Below are 21069 nucleotides of genomic sequence, written 5' to 3'. Positions count from 1 at the left end.
CACACACACACACACACACACACACACACACACACAAACACACACGAGGTATTGTGACACACTGCGATTACAGAAGAATGGAAGAAGCTCATCGAACTTTTTGGGATCTGGTCTGAGAGGATTTTTTTTTTTTTCTAGACAGTGCCCATCAGATGGCCCGCAGAGAGGAATACATGGTAGCCGTGTCCGTATTTCTCTCCGTTTCTCCTTGCTTGGCATTCAGGCAGGTCACGCAGTTGAGCTCTTTCTCACTCACTCTCAGGGTTATTTATCCTCATCCTACAATTAGTAGTATATGCTTGGCATTATCATTCTTGGTTGTCTTTCGTGTTTTCGTCACCTCAGTTTTGCTGTATCCGCCCAATAGAACGTGATAATAAAGGCTTTCTATTTTATTTTGTGTGTGTGTGTGTTGTTTTTCTTTCGAGGACGTTAGACTTGAGCATGCGAGTCTCCGCACAGACGGCCCCGACAGGTCCCGCGAAACGGCAAACGTCTCATTAAGTCAGATATGGTGCTTCGATTGCTTCACTGACACTTGGATAACTTGAGCAATCAGAAAGAGCATGTGTCATTAAGTTACCAAACTTAATGACATAACATTAAGTTAGCAAACTTAATGACAGATTACACGGAGAGAATCATTAAAGAGTTTGAGCATATCAATGCTATCGTTACATGTTAAGACGAGTAACCGGAAATTAGCACGCCTCTGTGTACGAAACGTGGAAACGATACGTGCGGGGTTGAACTTAATATTGAAAAGCCGGGTGAAAACGACATTAATCACCGACTATTTTTAATAAACCTCCATCCATCTACTGCTTATCCTGTTGGGCGAGAGGTAAGGTACACGCTAGGCTGGTCGCGCTAATGAGCGGGAGGAAAAAAATTGCAGACAGAACGGCCCGAGCCAAGATAAATGCGGATGTTTTGGATGCGGTGACGTGCAGTGAGGGTTGGGGTTGAGGAGGCACTCATCGTTCATGTTTGTCAAGGCTTCTTGGTAAGTTTTTCAAGTCACAAAATTCCATATGGGTCCACACAGACTCACTCTTTGAGAATAAAAGGCAGGGAAAGCAGAAAAGACGTTTTTTTAAAATAGCACAGCCACAAAGCCGGTCTTTATGTGTACACCATTGCGTTTGAAAAGAGCGAGTAGTTTCACGTCTTTTCCCCGACTCCCATCGTTTGAAGCAAACCAGGTAGTTCTGGCGTCGGTCTTCCATTATTTATGATTTCCTGCTTTGTTTGAAAGCCCAGCTTTGAAAAATGTCTTCGTTTGGAAATGAAATGACAGCTTGTAGCATCGCACAGCACACATCTTGTTTACTTTTTGCACACGGGTTAGAGTTCACCGTGACCTGGCTGGTGGCAAGGCTATCGGGCTGCTCACTATCGCCGCCTTCCTTGAGGCAGCAGTACTGGCTGCCCCAAGGCAAACATTTTCCCTGTGGATTTGTGTCATAACGACTGTCCATGCCTCACCTCTCGCCTCCGTATATCGAAGCAGGAAATACAGAAAATTTTCTGTGAATTTTTTTTTTTTTTTAACTGTAAAAATGGTCAAAATGCATTAAGAACCACACCAAAATCATTGTCCAGAGTACAAATATGAATACTTTCTTTTTCCTCTCATGATGACAGGGGAGGCACAGCCTCCCCTGCCTCCCCTGACTGCACGTCACTGTTTGGATGCATTTCAACTGTTCAGGAGAACATAGCATACACAGGCCTATCACACTGCCTGCTCTTGATACTCTGGAAACGCATTCAATTACCGCTGCTGGTCATCGTCATTACTGATGATGATGAAGACTATGATGATGATGATGGTGGATTAGCTTAGGCTTACATTTCGCTGTTTGCCTCCACAAAGCCAGCGACCGGCTTTGTGAGCGCAGTCAACTGGATGTGGATTACTACAAAGCACCAGACATGATAAGGGGAGACTTTTTTTTTTTCATTGTGACCATAACACTGAAATACAGTAGTCCCTCATATATGGTGGGGGTTACACTCTAAAAGCTCACGTGATAAAGTAAAACCATCAAAGTGGTGACCATAATATCTCTTTTATGATTATATGTATTTTAAAGCTTCAATTGTTAATTAGCATTTTAAATCCAAGTGCATAATACTCATACAAATATGCATGTGAGGTGCTGGCATTATTCCCCCCCCCCCCACACACACATTCTACAGTGTAGTATTTTCAACTTTAAATGTGTGTGGTCTGGTTTGGTGAATGATGTGGGAGTCAGCAAATGAGAGTATAATTGACCTTTCAATTGCTCAGGTTAGCCAGTCTGCACATTGAGTTCTCGGGTAACTGTTGTGGCCATCGCGTGGTGTACGATGAGTTTTTTGTGTTCAATAAAGCGAGCGAGCACCTTCCTTGACCACCTGTGAAGGGATTACAATTTGTTCTCGTCAGCGGTGGCGACCTATATTTAAATTAGCTGGCAACATTTACTTTACCGTGGACATGCACTCGTGAAAGACATTTCGGCTATGCAATAGAAACATTTTACCTTCTTATTTTATGTGTGAGATTCTCCCAAACTTTCATTCTGTCTGTGACGCACTGTTTGCTCCTGGCTTACACGAATTGCTACGCAGGTCCGCAGCAACGTTAATTAATCCACGTGGAAAAATGAATACAGTCAAAATCCCATGATCCAGTGAAAAATGTATGATGCAAAATTAGATATATTTGATCTAAAAATCTGCCATAGTTTCCGCTGCAGTAACTTGAGTATAATTCGGTGCTGCTTCCATGGAGGAAAAAAAAAAGACGTGATATCAATTTTCATTTGAGACGTTTCAGAAAACATCCATGGCTTGACACTCGTCGCGTCACCCACTGCTCACAAACAGCGTGACACTAGCAGCAAAGACATTTCACGTCAGTCTCTTTTTCTTTATAAAAAGCTGCTCCATAAGCATTCTGAGAGCCCCATCAAGCCACTGACAAGAAAACAAAAAAAATAAAACAACAACAACAACAACAAAAAAGTAGCAACGCATTAAACTAAAAGCAAGAATGGCTCTAAAAACAGAAGTCTGACTTCTACTCATGCTCTACACCACCTGAGTCTCCTGCGTAAAATATGAATCTCCTTTCATCACATTAATATCCGGCAGATATGTTTTTACTCCTTCCCAAAGGTTCTCACCTAAACACGAGGTGATTTTTGAATTTAGAGTGGCTTCCACACAGCGCAGTTTTTAGTGTTATGAAAGCAACTGACACAATGTGCACAATGGGAAACGTGTCGCACGTTCATTGACTGAATGTTCACAGTGCCGAAAGACTGTTTGGATTAGTTTCACGGGAAAGGCAAAGGCCAGGGCAGAAGACAAGTTGTAAAGTTGCAAACCAGAAAGGAAAAAAAAATTGGAAGCTTTTTCAAGTCTCAATCCTTAAAAAGCAACGAGTGCTTCCTCTGTCAATTTACATTTTACAATTGCAAAGCAATTGACCACTAAAGAAGAAGAATTCACCACTTAAGTTGAGGTTTCCTTAGTTCAAGCCAAGTAGCTTGTAAATTTCCCCAGTGTGGGACAAATAAAGGATATCTTATCTTATCTTAGCTGTAATTAAAGGCAGCAGTTAATTTTATTCGCCGCCAACTAAAACATTGTTGTTTTCGTAACCGTTCTATCTGAATGCCTCTTTCAATATTCCCATTGACAGGGTTGTACAAGGCTCTCACTTGAAAGTCTTCTCGAGTCACGGAGAGAAAGAATTGAGTTTCGGAGGCGTTAATCTTGTCTTATCTATAATATATACAACTGGATTGGAAAAAAGAAATCCGAGACGGAAAGTTAAACTAATCAACTGTGGCTGCATAAGTATGCGCCCCCGTTTATAATGGGGGTGCGTGGCTGTGAGCATCATCGCGTTCAAACATTCAGCAATCATGCTCGTCACCCCCAAATGAAGTTCAACAGAACCGGGTCGGCTTTTCCTGCCATTTTTGTAGTCACGCCTCACACCACAAGCCACGGTCCACAGACAGCTTCCATCGAATCCGAGGAATCTCACTGCTCAAAGGTAGAAAAGGACTTTGACAAGCTGTTTTTCATTGTCATCAAACGCACCCAAATACTGGAGTTTGAAAAGCCCGTTTGGTTTCACGTGAATCCAAAGGGGCTTTCAAACCCCCCCCCCAAAAATACATTCATAAAATCCCAGAAAACACATCAGGATTCAGGACCAGATTGTACACCACAATCATTCATGAACGCAATTGCTGATGTGCAAGACTTGATAACTCGGCATGAAAGGGGTTCAACCTCATCGACGTCACTCGCTGCACCGCAGGCAATCAGCGACATCGACGCTGCACGCCTCCGCAGAAACTGTGTTGTGGATCTCTATTATTCACTTACCAGTACCGGGAACAGTTTTTCTTTTTTTGTTTTTTTAAAATCATTCTTGTTTTTTTCATCTCTTAGCAACATTCACATTTCATGTCCTATTCCTGATTAAGCAGCAGGTGAAAAAGAACTCTTCCGCTCCATAGGTTATTCATGGAAACTGGATAAGTAAAACAACTCAGCGGTGCAAAAAAAAAAGGAGCCAGATGAGATATAGTACATATTTGCACAGGCGCATGCATTCTTACATTTTAAGGCAGCGTCTCGAAATCATTCCAATGCAACTGCATGTGAAGGGCCATTTTTGTTGGCTGCAGAGTCGGATGAAAGCAGGAAAGTTACTTAAAACGGCTCTTCCGCAGACACTACCGAGGGCACGCTATAGGATCACCGCGTCCATTAACGAGAGGAACCTTCCCCAATGCAATTTTGAATAAATAATGAGACGGCCTCATTAAATCGAAGGCACCCGTTGCTTCATAGGATGTCCTCGCTATATGTCAATACGTCAAAACGAATATCCTGGGACTTTTTTTGACCCGGGAAGGGTTTGTTTGAACATTTCCACGCCAATGGCAAATTTGAGGAGGGAAAAAAAAGAAAACCTAAAAAAATAACAAAACATGTTTTTGCGTGTAGGTGTTTGTCAGAGAGAGATAGAGTGGGTGATGGAGAGAAGCTAAGAGAGGGATGTAATTATCGTGGGAGGGATATTGTTCACCTCTGGCCGAGCGTGGGCAAATTGCTACGCTGCTCGTCTGTGTGTGTGTGTGTGTGCGCGCGCGCGCGCACGAATCGAAATACAGTCAAACGATGTGATTCAAGAGCTCTGACGTGCATTTCATTTCTCCCTCCAACTTTTTTTTTCGCATTACCATTTCAATCTTTCAATCTCTCTCTCTCTCTCTCTCTCTCTCTCTCTCTCTCTCTCTCTCTCTCTCTCTCTCTCTCCAAAGTGCACAAATGCCTCTCGGACGACTCATCTCTGCACCTCATCCGCCCACTTGATCCACTCAGGATTGCAAATCAGACTGCCAACACAAACACGCATACACACTGGCACACAGATTAGCCAATACATTCCGCCGCTAGGATCACAATATGATGCTGTCCCGTATGTCAACTTTCTCAGATCATAGCACTTGCTGAAGTCCAACCAGGTTGTTATATGCTGCGCCAGCGAAATAGTGTAGTCCTCCCTCAACAATTTAGTTTTTTTTAAACATTCTGACTTGTCCGCCCACTTCTAGTAATGTGGACGCTGTCGTATGCAGAAACTACGAATGATACCACAAGTATATTGACTCAAGGCACATGTTTCATGGGGGGGGGGGGGATTGCACACCACCAAACACAAATTTTACATAAAGTAGTGCTCGAACCATATGGATTTTTTTTTAGGCTCGTGCCGATTCCATAGTACTCTTGTTTATTTATTTATTTTTTTTAAGAGTAAAGCACTCTGAGCCCATACTGTTCCGCCTGCGTTCTGCATTGAAGCAATTCTAAAATCCCGTGCGCTTACGCAGGACAAATCGTACCTCTGTAAGCACAATACCTGTGCCGCCAGGCCCACTGCAGTGCCTCCAAGCATTTACAAGGTCCGTCCGATTCAACTTGGTCCATCGGCACATTTACAACTTGTATTAAAGAGCCTTGGATAAAAATCATTTTATTCGCGTTGGGTGTTCTATTTCTCCAAAAAGCTCATCATTTCTAAAATACTGGGGGTGCTTCTGTTTTGTTGTTTTTGAAAGGATGCACAATGATATACAATGAAAAAAAAAATAGACAAGTCAAATCGCAGATTTGAAACAAATCTGGGGTTTGACTTTGATGACGCGATTTAATTTAATTACACGGTGAAATGAACATGAGGACTTTTTTTTTTCTCCCATTCAATTACCAATGAATGTGGCTGCCTCGGTGCAAAAGATGTTGCATTTTATGCGGAGGCAGGGCAAGCTCAAAACCATGAATGCATTCGCACGCGCACACACACACGCATTCAGTTTTCATTTAGCTGCTTCTCCCACAGCAAAAGAAGGAATGTAAATAAACAGTATTATTCATGAGTACAGTATACTCCTCCACGGAAATAGTGTATGCGTACACCCAGGCACAGATACAAAAAGGGCTGGGAATTATTCCTGCCTACTTGACGCAGGCAGGCTTTGCCATCTAAAAGGCTCGACAATCCCAACAGCCCCGACTCACCGTGAGCCGGCCAATCTCATCCCACAGCATCTACTGTACTCTGTTCTCCGAATGGGTGTCATCACGTTATTTATTTCTCAAGCCTCCGATATGCCTCCCGCTAAAAGCTCGTGTGTTCAGTGTGACTTCATTTATGCACGCATTTTCAAACTTCCGAAGCAGCATTTCTTTTACAGTCTATGGACAAAAATACGTGGACGCTTGGCCAATCATTGGTGAAAACGAAGGGCCGAATCCACCATGACTGAACAGCGATCGTTGACAGCACTTCATTTGCACCCTCAGTTTTCTCCATCCCCTAAGGTGCTTTTCGCACATCATATCGTACGAATGACATCCCGGCGCAAACACGCCCTCAAAGGTTTGACAGCTAAGTGCAGTTTTGCACCCGTTGTCCCTCTGACTGCACACATGACAAATTATAAATGCTAGCTGTGCGCCAAGAACACAGTAGCAGACTAATGGCAGTTCGGAAGAGACTCATTCGCTTAATTTAAATCGTCAATATGTTTAGAACTGCCGACTGAACCTGTTATTTTGCTTTGGCCCCTTCTGTTGTTGTTTTTGTTTTTAATTATATTTATTTCTTTCATTCCATATTTTATTACTGTTTTATTAAATGCAATATAACACACTGCACAGTGTCCTTCAGTTCCAAGAAAGGCGTCTTTGAATAAAAATGCATTAGGAAATTATTATTATTATTATGATGACTACTATTATAGAAAGATGAAATTATCAGAATGCGAGCTAGGGAATCCGACCGAGGAGGCGCAAATGGGACTGTCATCAGGCTGGCCCGGGTCGAATTGCTGTCTTTTCTTGACGCATCATTACTTGGTCAACGGAGGTTTTGGGGAGTGGGAAGGGCGTAATTTGGGGCGACATGTCTTGTCCCTGTCGGAGTGTTCCCTCGTGTTCCTCTGGCCATGCGTTCTCTCGCTCAAAATAGGTTTCCACTGAGTAGCGCTAAATTTGCACCCGCTTTTCTGAGGCATTATTTGCGTCACTCAACTGCGTGTGGCTATTTGCGCTCGGGCTCGTGAGTTAGCCGTTGTTTATCAATGAGGCTCATTTGCATAGAGGTGAGCAATTTTTCTACCAAATATATGCATATGACATCATTTAAATATGCGCAAATACCACAGGCGCACCGAGACACATATTCTGCATCTCAGTTTGGGACCATTCTGAGCATTTTTGTGGATTTGTGGATTAGGCACTGTTTGCCTGCTCCGTTTTTCCCAGTTAGCGCCACGCAAAAGCCACGCGATCCTTGAGTGAGTTTGGCCCCGTTTTCGTGCATGTTTGAGAAGGTTGAGAAGGTTGCACCTCACCTGCTCCCCTCATGAGAACCAGCACGATCAAAAAGAAATAATAGCTGAATGGAAAGCATTCACTCGAAATATTCCTGGCCTTAAAACAGGAAAGGACTTTTTCAACTTCACGCTTCAAGAAATAAGAAATAAGGATCTGTGCGTTTGAATGAATCTGAAAAGTTGAGGCGGAAATGAAAGCACGTCCTTACTTGTTCGAAGAAGGCGAGGTTGGAGAAAGACAGGGAGCCACAGGGAAGACAAACACTTCATCGGGGTTCCGACCTAAGCTGCTTGCCCTAAAAGATGACCCAAAAACAAAAGGTTAAGACAATTTTTTAAAAAAAATTATATGGGGTGGGTCAAGTCAGCGTGTTAAAGGCCGACACACAAGTGGCGGTATTCTGACCTACCTGTTTTCGGCCGAGCGGGGGGAAGGATGAACCAGGTCGGGCATGGCCGTTGGGGAGGTGCCGACCGTCATTGTAACAATCAATTCCGGGTCGAGGATAAAGAGTTCCTCGTGGGAGATTTCGGACACGTAGTTGAGATGTTCCTGATGAAGCAATTGGCATTTCAAGGCAAGGAACCGAGGAGTCACGTGGCAATGCATCACCAAAGCCTCCAAAGAGGAGATCAACCCACCTGTGCTCGGTCTATCCTGTAAAAACGATCAGCTGTTGTCGCTGCGGAGAGAAAGTAGAACTTGTTGTAAAAGACGAGAAATGTAAAAAGTGTTGTCTTTCGATAACTCAAAGGTTGCGCCACTCCGCGAGTGCCGCAATTAAAGACGAGGTGCTACTACGGAGCTCATTTGCATTCTATAAGATCATACAGTAATCTTCGCCGGCGAGAACGTGCCGACACGAAATGCCACATCCGTCTCATTCTCTTTGCTCATTTATGGAGAGAAATAATCTTTTCTTGGTTTACAGTATCCCCCTTCCCCTCCCCCATCCGAGTTTCATGGAAATCAGGTGCCTTAGAACCTAAAATACCCTCCGAGCTGGAAAAGTAGCAAACTTTTATCATGTAAACGAGTGAGGCGGGTTTTATTGCGCAAGGTTTCCTTCCACTGTATTTATTATTCCCCCACTGGATAACAATGACACCGAATCTCATTTCCTTTGTTGTGCTCACATCCTGACTGCATCTTTTTGGGGGTTCAAAATTCCACAAGGATTCTTTTGAGCTCGTTAGGAATTCCTCATATGTTTGATGGCGAGATGTTTTTGTTCTTCTTCAAAGCCCCTCGCAAAATTCAATTCATGTTCATCATATTCACTGGTGAATATGAGTTGGGTTTGAATTATTTGGGGGTTTGAAGTGACAGCAAATGTTTGGTTTTTATCGGATAGGTTTTAACCGCCAGCTAATTTTCTATACAGCACCTGTCCTCATTAGGGTCGCGGGGACATTCACGTCGTCCCTTTTGGAGTCTTTTGAATTTTGGGATGTGGAAGGAAAGTGTCGAACACCCGCGGAGAAAATATGTCAAGCACGGGTTCAGCGTGATGCCAGGTTTTCAACCATCTATCCAATTACACGGCCAGATTCCCTTCATTTGGGCGACGGGTGAGCTGGAGCCCATCCCAGCTGACTTTGAGCGAGAGGCGGGGTCCACTACAGACCAATCGCAGGGCACACCTAAGACAAAATGACCATTCACACTCACGTTCCCACCTCGGGGCAATTTAGATTCTTCAATGAACCCAACATGCATGTTCCCTGAATGCGTGTGTGTGTGTGTGTGTGTGTGTGTGTGTGTGTGTGTGTGTGTGTGTGTGTGTTTGTGTGTGCCAGTAGAAAGCTCACACAGGCAAATTGCGCTGTGCCGCCGGTTTTAAACAAGCAGCGCCTAACTCTAATGATGACTACTTTGACCGGAGTCCAATCAATATGTTTGACAATGTTATGCATGCCAGGCAGCGTTTATTAGTATCAGGAGGCAGGAGTTCTTCCCAGACGCCCCGTGTCGGCAGCCAAAGCAAAAGCTGTTAACAAGTGAAAATAATGAACTGTGTGGGCTGTCTCTCGGGCAGCCATCTGAGCCGCTGAAAGCATGAAACTTGGAGTCATTTAAGCAAAGTTTAGCTGCAAAGTTCTATCAGCCTCCAGGCGAGGTAAGAAAAAAAAAAAAGAAGATCTACAAATTCAAAAGCGGTGTTTAAAATCGGTGTTGTTTTTCATCATTTCAGGGTGGGATTGGACTCTAGTGAAAGCCATTTTGCGTGAGGCTGCACGAGGACGTGCCAATCTTCGCGCTTGTCCTTTTCATTCATAAAACTGCAATTCCTACTCTTAATGACCGACAACTCATACCCCGAATGGAAGAGATTGACGAGTGATGATCACTTACAATCAAGGAAACACCACTTTGGCGACAATCGCTGCAACGAAACATTCTTCGTCTTGACAGCTTCCTCCTAAACACAAATCAGACTGTTTGAAAATGTTCAACTAAGAGAATCTGAGGCTGAAGAATGAGAATTGGAAAACACACGGAACATGCAGCCACGTCCTTAAACATTGAACAACAGAAATCACAAAGACTCAGAAAGATAAAGCCGCACGATCTGCAATACACTCAGCCGTATTTATTTAAGTCCTCACTACTCTGTTCTGTCTAAATAAAAACATCTCTCTCCCATTTCCTCTGATACCCATTCGATCGCAGGCTACAAGTTACAAACCTTGTGTGATTTATTCAGAGACGGCTACGGTAACATGAGCTCCTGACTGCAAACTACAACGTCTCCTCTGATCTCGAGGCAACATATCAAAAGGCGAGCTACAGAAAAACAACGCATTCTAAAATTCCTCTGTGTTTTGTCTTTTTTGTTTGTTTTGACCAATGACTTGATCAAACATACATCAGGATTTCTACAAAGGTGCCCCCCCCACACACACACCTAACATAAACAAATATGGATAAAAAATGTCTCCCCTTCAATAAATAAATAAACGTATATGACCAAAACAATCTAAAATACTGGATTTAAATTAGTGGCCTACTCTTGATGGCACCCAGTACACCTTCATCATCCTCACAAGGGTCTCGGTGGGTGCTGGAGCCTATCCAGTAAGCGGGGGACACCTTGAACCGGTTGCCAGCCAATCGCATGGTACACACAAGACGAACAACCATCGGCGCTCACACTCGCACCTCGGGACAATTTAGAGTGGTCATGAACCTGCCGTGCATGTTTTGGGAATGTGGGAGGAAACCGGAGTAATCGGAGAAAACCCACGCATGCACGGGGAGAACATGCAAACTCCACACAGGAGGCCAGAGCCGGAATCGAACCCTGCACCTCTGCACTGTGAGGTCGACGCGCTAACCACTCGACCACCGGGCCGCCCACCTTCATCAAAATCCTTGAAATTGTAAACAAAAAAAGAATATCGAAAGAAAAATTTTAAAACACTCAAGGGCACCTTATTGAAATAATAAAATGTGAGATGTGGAGCTGTGCATCATCTTCAGTGGCAGAAAATGCTCCAATCAATCCAAGAATCGGATCAATAAACAGTCATCTAGAGTGCCCACTTCAATACACATTTGAGTCCTGTTGAGTGTTTAACTCTCAATAATAAAAATGGACTCTTCCTCTGATGTAATGTCAATTCATTTGAGCCGAAAAAGGTCGAGCACATTGCCGCTGTCAAGCAATAATAACAACAAGACCTTCAACGCTGGTTCCCGTGCGTTTTCTATGGCACTTTGGCCACTTTCTTCCAGCAATGAGCAACTTCTGCTAGATTCAACCAATATTTTAAGGGAAGCTATTTCGACATTGAAGCTACCTGCAATTTAGCCAACTGCTGTTTGACTGCCATTTATTGTTGTTCCAATTATTCGGGAGGAAAGTTTGGAACCTTGGAAATTCCCAACATGTTACAACCCTAATTGAAAGCCACAGATTAAAAACAACACGATGACACCAAGCACTTCATGACAAAGCTCGATCAAATCCAACACTGCCATTCTTTAACACTGCTGCTCGCACGTCATTGTGCTGCTAACAAAGCGACTGCACGCCGCACATCCCATCAGTAAACAGAAGCGATGAGCATCATCGGTCTCCAGAGAGCAAGAGATCAAACAGTGCTGCATCCTTCTGGTTGCTATGCAACACAGCGACACAAAGGCTCAACAACTCCATCCATCCATTTTTCGGAACCCTCAAGATTTATTCACATGGCATCAAACCTAAAAATACAAAATGGAATCATACTGAAAACGAAATGCCCACAATTAGACGCTAAGCCTTGACGATGTACAAAAGCACCCCACGGAACTAGTCCGGTGTCTTTCTTTGGTCGTTGGTTATGGCCGAGCGGCAGAGAAACGGCAACGGACGGGAGGCACCGCTTGATTTCTGTACACAATGGAAGCGGCGCTGGGCCAGCATGCCGTCAAAAGCACAGCGACCGCCTTCCCTACTTCACACAAGTCGCGGTGACAGAGCATGACAGCACTGCAAAAATCCCAGAGGCAAGATCTCCCCCCCGCCCCGCCCGGGCCGCCAAGATGAAAGACAGACAAAAAAATTAATAAATAATAATAAAAAGGGGATAAGGCAGGCATCAGCGAAAGGGACACAAATGAAGGAAGATCGAGGAGATGAGAGCTTTCCGCATAGCTATCGCCTCCAAGCGTCGATTGAATTCTATAGGAGAGGCTTGTTTGCATACTGTATGTCTCTGCGTATCGTGGCGCTCACCTCCGAAAATACTGGAAGGGTGAGGGCAATTTATTTGCTTGCTGTGGATTGAATTTGTTTTGGTTGGATCTCAAAAGATGATTCGGAGACAAAAGATCAAAAGCTGTGCTTTCCCGGATGTTTTTGCATCTGCATCGGATACACAGTTTAGAAGACAAACATGACTTGATCTGTGACAAAACCACATTTTTAGGAGAGCAAAAGGAATGCAACGGATAGACCTACATGAATCTCGCCTTTCGCGGCATCAAGTCTGTGATGTATTGACAATAGCAAACGTGTGCATTCGTCCTTTGAAATGCTCTCCAGGCGATCGCCATTTCCGTCTATTGTTTGTTTTGGGGCTCACGTCAGTCTCTTATGTAGCAGGTAAAATGCATTCTGGTAAAGGTTTAGGACTCTCTGAAAATGGCCTTTGTTGCATTTGACAGAGTGTTTCGCTACATGATAAAGGATCGATATTGGGCAGACTTAAAATGTTTTGCTGCTGCCATCTTGGGTTGCATTCATGTTCCTCGAGGAAGGCGCGCACACGCTAGTAATGAAGCTAACTTCCACTGAGTTTTCGCAGCTGAGTTTCACAGAAAAAAAAAAAAAATCCAAATATAAGGTCAATAAAGTTTACATAGATGGGGACAACTTTGTACAGCTCCACCGGAGCCAAACAACTTTGAGAATGCGCTAATTTGTCACATTCCCGCCAGGTGAAAGTGGACAAACAAGTAGGACAAAATAATCATTGCGCTCGGTGGGCAGCGGGACTTGTACAACACAGCCAGCCTCCAAAACGAGCAAATAAATAAATAAATAAATAAATAAAGGGGGGCAGACATAGATGACTTAAGTGTCTGGATTTGTTTACAGCTGTTGAACCAAGTTAGCAAAAATTGAAACAAAAGCCACGGGCACCTGAATGACTGGAGAAGTTCATGCACTTTTTTTCATTACGGTCAGATCAGGAGATGTAAACAATTCAAATATTTCATTTTATATTGAATGTTTATCAGGGTTTTTTTAAGCTTTGCTGGTATTTTAATTATTTTTCCCAATGCATTTTTGTAATGGCAGGGGTCGACTGAATAGTAAATTATACAAGGGGTTTAAATAGTTACATTCTTCCATCCTCTGATCGGATCGGTGATCTTTTTTTTTTTTCCTCAAGCTCACCGATTGGTGAGCATCCCCAAAATCCTGCGTAACACTGAAGGAAATGAACTGAGGACTAAGAGTGGTCAATCTATCAGAACATACTACAGCAATCCTGATGCAATGCAAATGTTGCCCTCTCGGAGCTGTGAGCAGTACGCGATAACTTCGGAGCCATCTAATCAACCAATTTAAATAGTTGCCACACATTCTTGTAAGGTCATTACTATCCTGCCTGGAAAGTAATATCATACTCATCCTAACAAGCAGAACATTCTTGTTCTTTGATGGAGTTCCAATGCCTTGAGCAAGGGCCCTCTTACTCAATACCGGTAACAAGAATACAAGAGAGACATACAGTGGGTAAAGTTAAGAGGCTCGATCGATGATTGTACAATATTTTGAAAAATAAAAAATAAAAAAATAGAGATGCTAAAATGTGTCTTCCTAATAATTCATATGGTCATGGATTATACCAGCATTTTTCCTTTGTACCAGCTAACAGAGTCCTAGTTGACTCTCTCTCTCTCTCTTTCTCTCTCTCTCTCTCTCTCTCTCTCTCTTTTTTTTAATTTATTTTTGTGACCTGAACAAGTCCCCAGAACTATTAAAAACGTGTATTACTTCCGACATAAGTTACAGCACATTCCTTTATTAGAACCATAACTTGGACAAAATGTTCGGGCCAGATTTCTTTGTGAAAAGGTGCACTTTTCATGTTGTGCAATGCAACCCCTTGAGTGAAGAACCTTTTCAGGTTTTTGCATGTGGGTGTTTGTTGTGCGCACAGGCGTTTGATGTGTGCTTTTTAAAGAATATCAAGCAGGATATGGGAAAGGAAGCAAAATGTTGATCTCTCTTGGTGAAACCCTTCAGCAGTCAATCAATCACTTGTTATCTGGCCATCACAACCGTGACCATGTGTAACCTTTTGGCGAGAATTTTAGCTCTGGGGTGAAAGGTTTTCCTTATTACAATAAAAGGTTTCAGCGCCTGAAGCAGAAAACGAAGAAACCGTAATCAGGCAGAAATCAAAACAAGCTCAAAAAGTGTTGGAACTATTGGCGAACTTTCTTCTTGCACATCTTTCTTAATTGGTGCGCTACTGGTGAGTTAACCTCTAAAAGTCACATCTCAAAGCTGTTCGTGAAAATCGCTGAAATTACAGTCGAGAGAACATGCGGCAAGTGACGCTTAATTAGTAGGCTCGATCCATAGCTGCTGTTTCATTTCAGGATGGGAATTCTTTTTTTTCTGAAAATGGAGTAGACATGTTGTTCCTTTTGCTGAGACAGAAGCCCAGGAACAAAATTAATTAACTCACCCTGCACATATGCACTCTCGGGGTTGAGAGTAGCATAGGGGATGATCAAACTGGTTGGTTGGTTGAACTGCAATTTTTGTTGAGGGAAAAAAAAAAAAAAGTGATGACCCTGGAATTCGAAACTGAAATTATTGCAATGTAGCAGTTGCGTCATTTACTCAATACAATATGGCTTGTATTTTTTTTAAGTCACTGCCAATTCAGCTTGTTTATCTGAAGAGATGAAATTAACAGATGCAGACAGAAATAATTTCTGCACTCCCATCACAGCCGCCAACAGATCAGTAATTCATTTTTGTTTTGTATTTTTCTTCGCGAAGGGTCCATTATAATGGCAAAATTGCCCTTTTTTGGTTAGCCCGCCCATAAAACATGAAATCAAACAAGTAACACTTTTGTTGTGACTTGCTTAGTCCCGAAACTGCAAGCGAGACTGTGTTTTCATCGTTCTGTTACAAAAGAGAGGGGCTAATTTAGATTATAACTGCCACTACGACGTGTTTCTCAGCCAATGACTTGGCAGCCAGGCTGGCCTTAGATTGTATTTGGCTACGCAGTAGGGGAGACGGCCAACCCAACCCAGTCTTCAAACAGAAGGACGGTAGAAGCACCATTGCTCTTCAACCTTTGCATCTTCTGTGAGAAAAAAAAAAAACAAAAACAAAAAAAAACAACTGCCAGCACCAGAGAAAACATTACCGCTGCTTAATAGATGCCATAAAGGTACAGTACTGTATTTGACTGTGTTATAACGACGCCCTTCAGGACCACAATGATGAAAACGGAGAAGGAAGAAAAGGGAAAGATGGTGATCGATACCATAGTAACAACTCAAAGCCTCAAAGAGTAATAAGTAGTGCATGACATGCTGAATGTACCACTACAGGGTGGTACCGCAACCCAGCAGCAGCCTGAGAGGGGTGCCTCACTTCCATAATACTCAACATCACCCTCGAAGAATTGAACGGCCACATTTCTAATTTGTCGACAACATCTAATCGGTCCAGCTGGCTAAGCGTCTCGACAAAAACCTCCGCAAAGTACGCAACGAAAATCAAACAAAAACAATCAAAATCAGGAAAAATGAAAATACCAGTTCGACAGACATCTCAATGACTACACACAACAACTCCCCACGACCAACCTGAAGTCCCACACATCTCAAAGAAGAGTGGACAAAGGAGATGTCCTGGAGAGATAGGAAGAGTCAAAGGACAGCATAGAAAATAGCCCAGACATTCAAGGAAAAAAAAAAGTCTTTCTTCATCATGTCACTGCAAGGAATGCTATCCCGAACTCAAATCCACTCTTCCCACATAGGTCTTACCTCTTGTAAACGCTGAATGTGTTCTCTACATGTCTCCAAGTCGCTGTCTCCAGGAACTACTATAAGTCCCAATGGAATAGCTGCGGACACACAGACACCAAACAATTACTCACCAACGGTTGCAAGTTAGCTGCCGTGAATTAAAAAAAAAAAAAAAGTCTACACACCCTTGTTCAAATCCCAGGATCTTGTGATATAAATAATACAAAAACTTTCCAACCAATCACGTGATCAATAATACGCACACCCTGTTATAACTGGTGTGTGGCTGTGTTCAGAATTAACCAATCGCATTAAAACTTGCGTTAACTGGGGGGTCAGCACAGACCTGCCACGATTTAAAGTGCCTCAGGTTAACCACAAATAAAGTTCGGATGTTCTCGTTGGCTTTTGCTGACATTTTTGTCGACACATTTGACAGAGGGATCTCACTTTTGAACAGGTCTCAGTCTGGAGAAGGGTACAAAAGAATCTGTAAAGCGCAATGGAGAGTCGAATGGAGAAAATATGGCACAATTGTGACACTGAAAAGAACCGGAAGCCCCTCCACGACGGAGAAGAAAACTGCCGAAAAGCAACATTGAAGGAGCTGCAGGAATCTCTGGTAAATATTGGCTGTTTAGTAGATGTGACAACAATCCCCAATCTTCTTCATGCATCTGGGCTTTGGTGTAGTGTGGCAAGACGAAAGATATTTTCAGTATAGGCATTCAGGACAAATTAATACAAAAAATAAATCCTGAATAATGCACTGGAACCAAAAACATAGAATTTAGATATCCTGTAATCTCTCATGAGCTTCTTGACTGCAGTATCACCTTCATATGGTTCTTCAATTTATACGCACATTCTGCTACACATGCAAATTGTATGCAAATCACAGAGACAAAGCGGTCAACATGTTTGCGGTGTTGCTACACCACCACCTTGTGTGAGAACTCAGAACCGCATGTAGAGCGAAATGGGGAATCATGACAAAATAGGACTCGACTTCAAGCTTTCGATGTATTTGAAGCGTCACCAATGCAAGCAGAGCCTGCACTGCTCATCTTTCATTATAGCACACTTGATGGGGGCAAGACCGGCTTGGATGGAGACGCAAATGAAAATTTCAAGTCATAGCTCCGTTTCTCAGTAATCACCAGGCGGTTTTAGTACCAATTCAAACCTGAAGATGAAATACTACGATAATCACTATTTACCCTGCTGCGCCATCCCGGGAGGGTCAACACAGCAACAACATGCTATTCTTGTTTCATTAGTCAGCCACAGTGCTTAAGAAATGCAGTAGATCAAACTCCACTAAAACAAAATGAGACGCCTAACGCTAGTTTCCGCCATGTTGTTGAACAGTCATCTCCATTGGGGGCCATAAAGGCAGACTCAACAACAACAACAACAAAAAATATTAATCATCAGAGTGCGCAAGAAGTTTCATGTTGAAAATCAGCTGCATCTGCCTGTGCCTCTGCACAACAAATCTCTCATCTCGGTCACGTGAAAAAAACATAAGCACATAAGCAAGAAAAAAAATGCATAAGAAGGCAAAAAGGAAAAGGCCAACTGAGGCTAAAAGGTTCAAGAAAAAAAATGCATTTAACACTCTCATCAGTCCTACTTAAGTGTTCCGATTCCAATAGCGATCATCCAAGAGTGTGATCAACTAATACCAATCAGGTGGATTTGGTGTAAAATCCTCGGTTTTAGAGAGCTACAACTACATATTTATTTATAAAGAATCCATTAATTTGTTCATTTTCTTCATCAAATAATCAGATGGAAAAAAATTAATTTGTCTTTATGTCTTTCTTATTCAAAGACAAGACAATGCTTCAAATTGGCATTTCAGAAAAATGCACAGAAAAAAACTTATGATTCTGTTACCGGTTTGTTCTGGGGAAATGTTGATCATTATCTTCCCACGTAAAAGCAACTATTTGTAAATGTCATATACGGATTAAACACAAAGATAACCACTGTCAAGTTTTTGTGGAGCCTTCCATTCCAATTAGAGTGAAACCAAATTACTGAATGGAATGAAAATACTTCATATGCTATCACACATCACAGGGCAAAGAATTGTCAACACATCCCCAGTTTTAATAGAGAGTGAACATTGGTGCAATCACAAATTAATAGTGGAAGTAGTTTTGAAATGAAAAAACACAACCCCCCACCCCCCCCCCGACATTTGAACTGGGGTGTGTACACTTTTTAAATGCCCACATACACGTTAAGAGCATGCAGTGGCCACATGACTGGATAGTGCGTATTTGTGTGTGTTTCCTTACACGCTTGTCTCAATTTGTCCTTGTCATAGTGCAGAGCGTCATAGTCACTCATGCTGATTCTGCTGACACGAAGCCTCAGCCTTTCTGGGATCCGCTGTTGGCTGAGATACAAAGAGGACCACGTCCATTTCAATGAAAAAATATCATTTTCACGATTGTTTCGGAAATAGTTAAAAAAAAAAAAAGTAGGCCTTCCCATTTCAAATACGCATGACTCACTCATTGAGGTGTGGCAATGATGCCCGCCGTTTGGTTTTCTGGACCATGTTGGCCTGGTTTCTGAGGCTGATGTTGATGATGGAGGGGGCGAGTCGACATGGTTCGCCATCCACCTGAATATGAACAATTCAAATTAAATTAGAAAGCGTATTAAAAAGCATGTGGCTGTTCAGAAGTTTAGGGGCACTTGGAAATGTCCTTATTTGTGAGAGTCAAGCTGAATTTTTTTTCAATGAAAAACAACCACCGCTGTATACAAAGCGCTGCAAATCTCATATATACAACAATAAACAAATTAATAACAAAGACAGTTGAAAGCACAAAAAACGGTAAACCTGAAATTCACGTCTCATGAGTCAAAAGCCAAAGAATAAGTTAGTTTTCAAACGAGTTTTAAAGAATTTGTTTCATATGACAACCCTAGGTAGGCTGTGTACATATTTGGAGGGTACCTGTACAGGAAGCGCCTTTGTGGTGGTGAGGGTTACTTCACGACATTGATTCAACCTCTCGCCATGACCTCCGACCTGAAGCGTAGCCTGCATATAAAAGGCACATAAGGTCATAGTTACAAAGTTCCTGTTAATTGGCGTTTAAATAACGAGGGGACCCAAGGAAGCGCAAATAGATAACTTATTTTTCCCCCCAAAACATATTGACACCATTATTTCCCTACCAATGATGTCATGGTGAACCCAATGACCTCAATGTACCCATCGTCATGGCGCTGAGGTTCAAAGTCATGATGTTCACCTGGGTTTCCCCAAGGTGTGGTACCAGCACAGTACCTGAAAAATAGACGACACAAAAGCGCACACATACAAACACAGAGCCTCAATAGTCGTATCATTTGAGTTGCTTTTTTTTCCCCCGATACAAATATCTACTGTAGGTCTCTGAAGCGCCCTTAAAAAAGTGCAAAATGACACAACTAAATACGTCATTATGTGCAGCCATTCTCCAAAAATGCGTCTGTCAGTAAGCCGTTCACACTGTGGCCTGATTATGATGCCAGAATTGGTCGAACTGACATGATGCTGCCCCAAAGATGGACGACCGAAGTTAATAAATTCAAATTCTAATGACTTCAAAATTGCAGAGGGGTTCAGAATACTTTCTGAAAGCATTTCTACCGAGTGGAATTTTCACTCGTTGGTTGTTCTTGAATACGACAAAGCTAATTCATGGGCAAGAAGTTGCTGACCCAGACGTAATTAAGTTCTGTCAAGAGTGGTAGCTGTTGTGACAAACCTTGGGATGTTGAGAAAGACCAGACATTGGAGCTTCAAATCCTGAACCTTGGATGTTAAATCAGTCCCATCGCACTGCAGACAAGCACACAGAAACAAACACACACACACACAAATGAGCGGCAGTGCTTTTATACAAGAGGCAACAGCTTGATTGGCAGCTACTCACCACAACTCGGATGTGTTTCGACAGGTCTTTGGAACTTCCCATCAGGAAATCTGAGAATGCCGTCTGTATGGCGGTCACAAACATGCATCTATAAGTGTTCGTTTGGCACTGCTTAACAGGCCACACACATAATACAAAATTTGGCATTTAACAGTTTGGGTCATATTGCATGTGATCTGCCCCGATTATCTCAACACAGACGACACACATTAAGATTCTGTCCCGCTATCAATCTCATCTAGTGCTCTGAGGCAAGAAGAGGAGGCACTTCTGGGTATGCGCCGATGTTACCAGAGTGTTTCTGAAGAGGAAGCGTTGTCACATGGAAACCCCGGCTAGAAAATATTTGCTCTGGAAAACACTTGTTGACGCCTGGGGAATCCACTATCGTACAAAAACCAGCATTGGGTTTTTGTTTTATTTAATGCCACTTCCTTCTTCGTCAGCATTGTTGCTTGTATGATTGTCGACATTCCGTTATCGTTACAGTTCACACAGTCAAACGATATGAGAGTTTTCCCCGCACAAGTTTGTAGGCCCAACCCATTTCTATTCTATGGGACATATCCACTTTTAACACACAATATCATTTTATAAGCTTACAGGACAACCTAATGAGACATAAAATGGAGGACAAACAATCGGGTCTGACTGTTTATGTGTGAAATCGATCTTAGAGATATATATATATATATAT

The 21069-nt window shown here is 42.6% G+C and overlaps 1 protein-coding gene across 4 annotated transcripts in view; it reads right to left on the bottom strand.

Moving 5' to 3' along the window:
* Positions 1 to 21069, bottom strand: part of LOC109514751 (diacylglycerol kinase zeta) — a 67793-nt gene that overhangs the window by 9797 nt on the left and 36927 nt on the right. For 3 of the 4 annotated variants that reach the window (XM_019868111.1, XM_019868110.1, XM_019868108.1), the window contains 12 exons: positions 20373 to 20435; positions 20205 to 20278; positions 19630 to 19741; positions 19406 to 19492; positions 18954 to 19066; positions 18735 to 18835; positions 16444 to 16523; positions 16261 to 16305; positions 10279 to 10345; positions 8565 to 8605; positions 8333 to 8475; positions 8132 to 8218 (listed from right to left, as the gene is read on the bottom strand). In XM_019868111.1, coding sequence (XP_019723670.1) covers positions 8132 to 8218; positions 8333 to 8475; positions 8565 to 8605; positions 10279 to 10345; positions 16261 to 16305; positions 16444 to 16523; positions 18735 to 18835; positions 18954 to 19066; positions 19406 to 19492; positions 19630 to 19741; positions 20205 to 20278; positions 20373 to 20435 — 1013 coding nt within the window. The remainder of the gene's footprint in view (positions 1 to 8131; positions 8219 to 8332; positions 8476 to 8564; positions 8606 to 10278; positions 10346 to 16260; positions 16306 to 16443; positions 16524 to 18734; positions 18836 to 18953; positions 19067 to 19405; positions 19493 to 19629; positions 19742 to 20204; positions 20279 to 20372; positions 20436 to 21069) is intronic. The other variant, XM_019868109.1, reaches the window with a different exon arrangement.

Source organism: Hippocampus comes, unplaced genomic scaffold, assembly GCF_001891065.2.
Source record: "Hippocampus comes isolate QL1 unplaced genomic scaffold, H_comes_QL1_v1.1 scaffold157, whole genome shotgun sequence".
NCBI classification, from domain to species: domain Eukaryota; kingdom Metazoa; phylum Chordata; class Actinopteri; order Syngnathiformes; family Syngnathidae; genus Hippocampus; species Hippocampus comes.
Note: the sequence above shows the minus strand (reverse complement) of the source record. Positions and strands in the feature narration are given on the sequence as shown.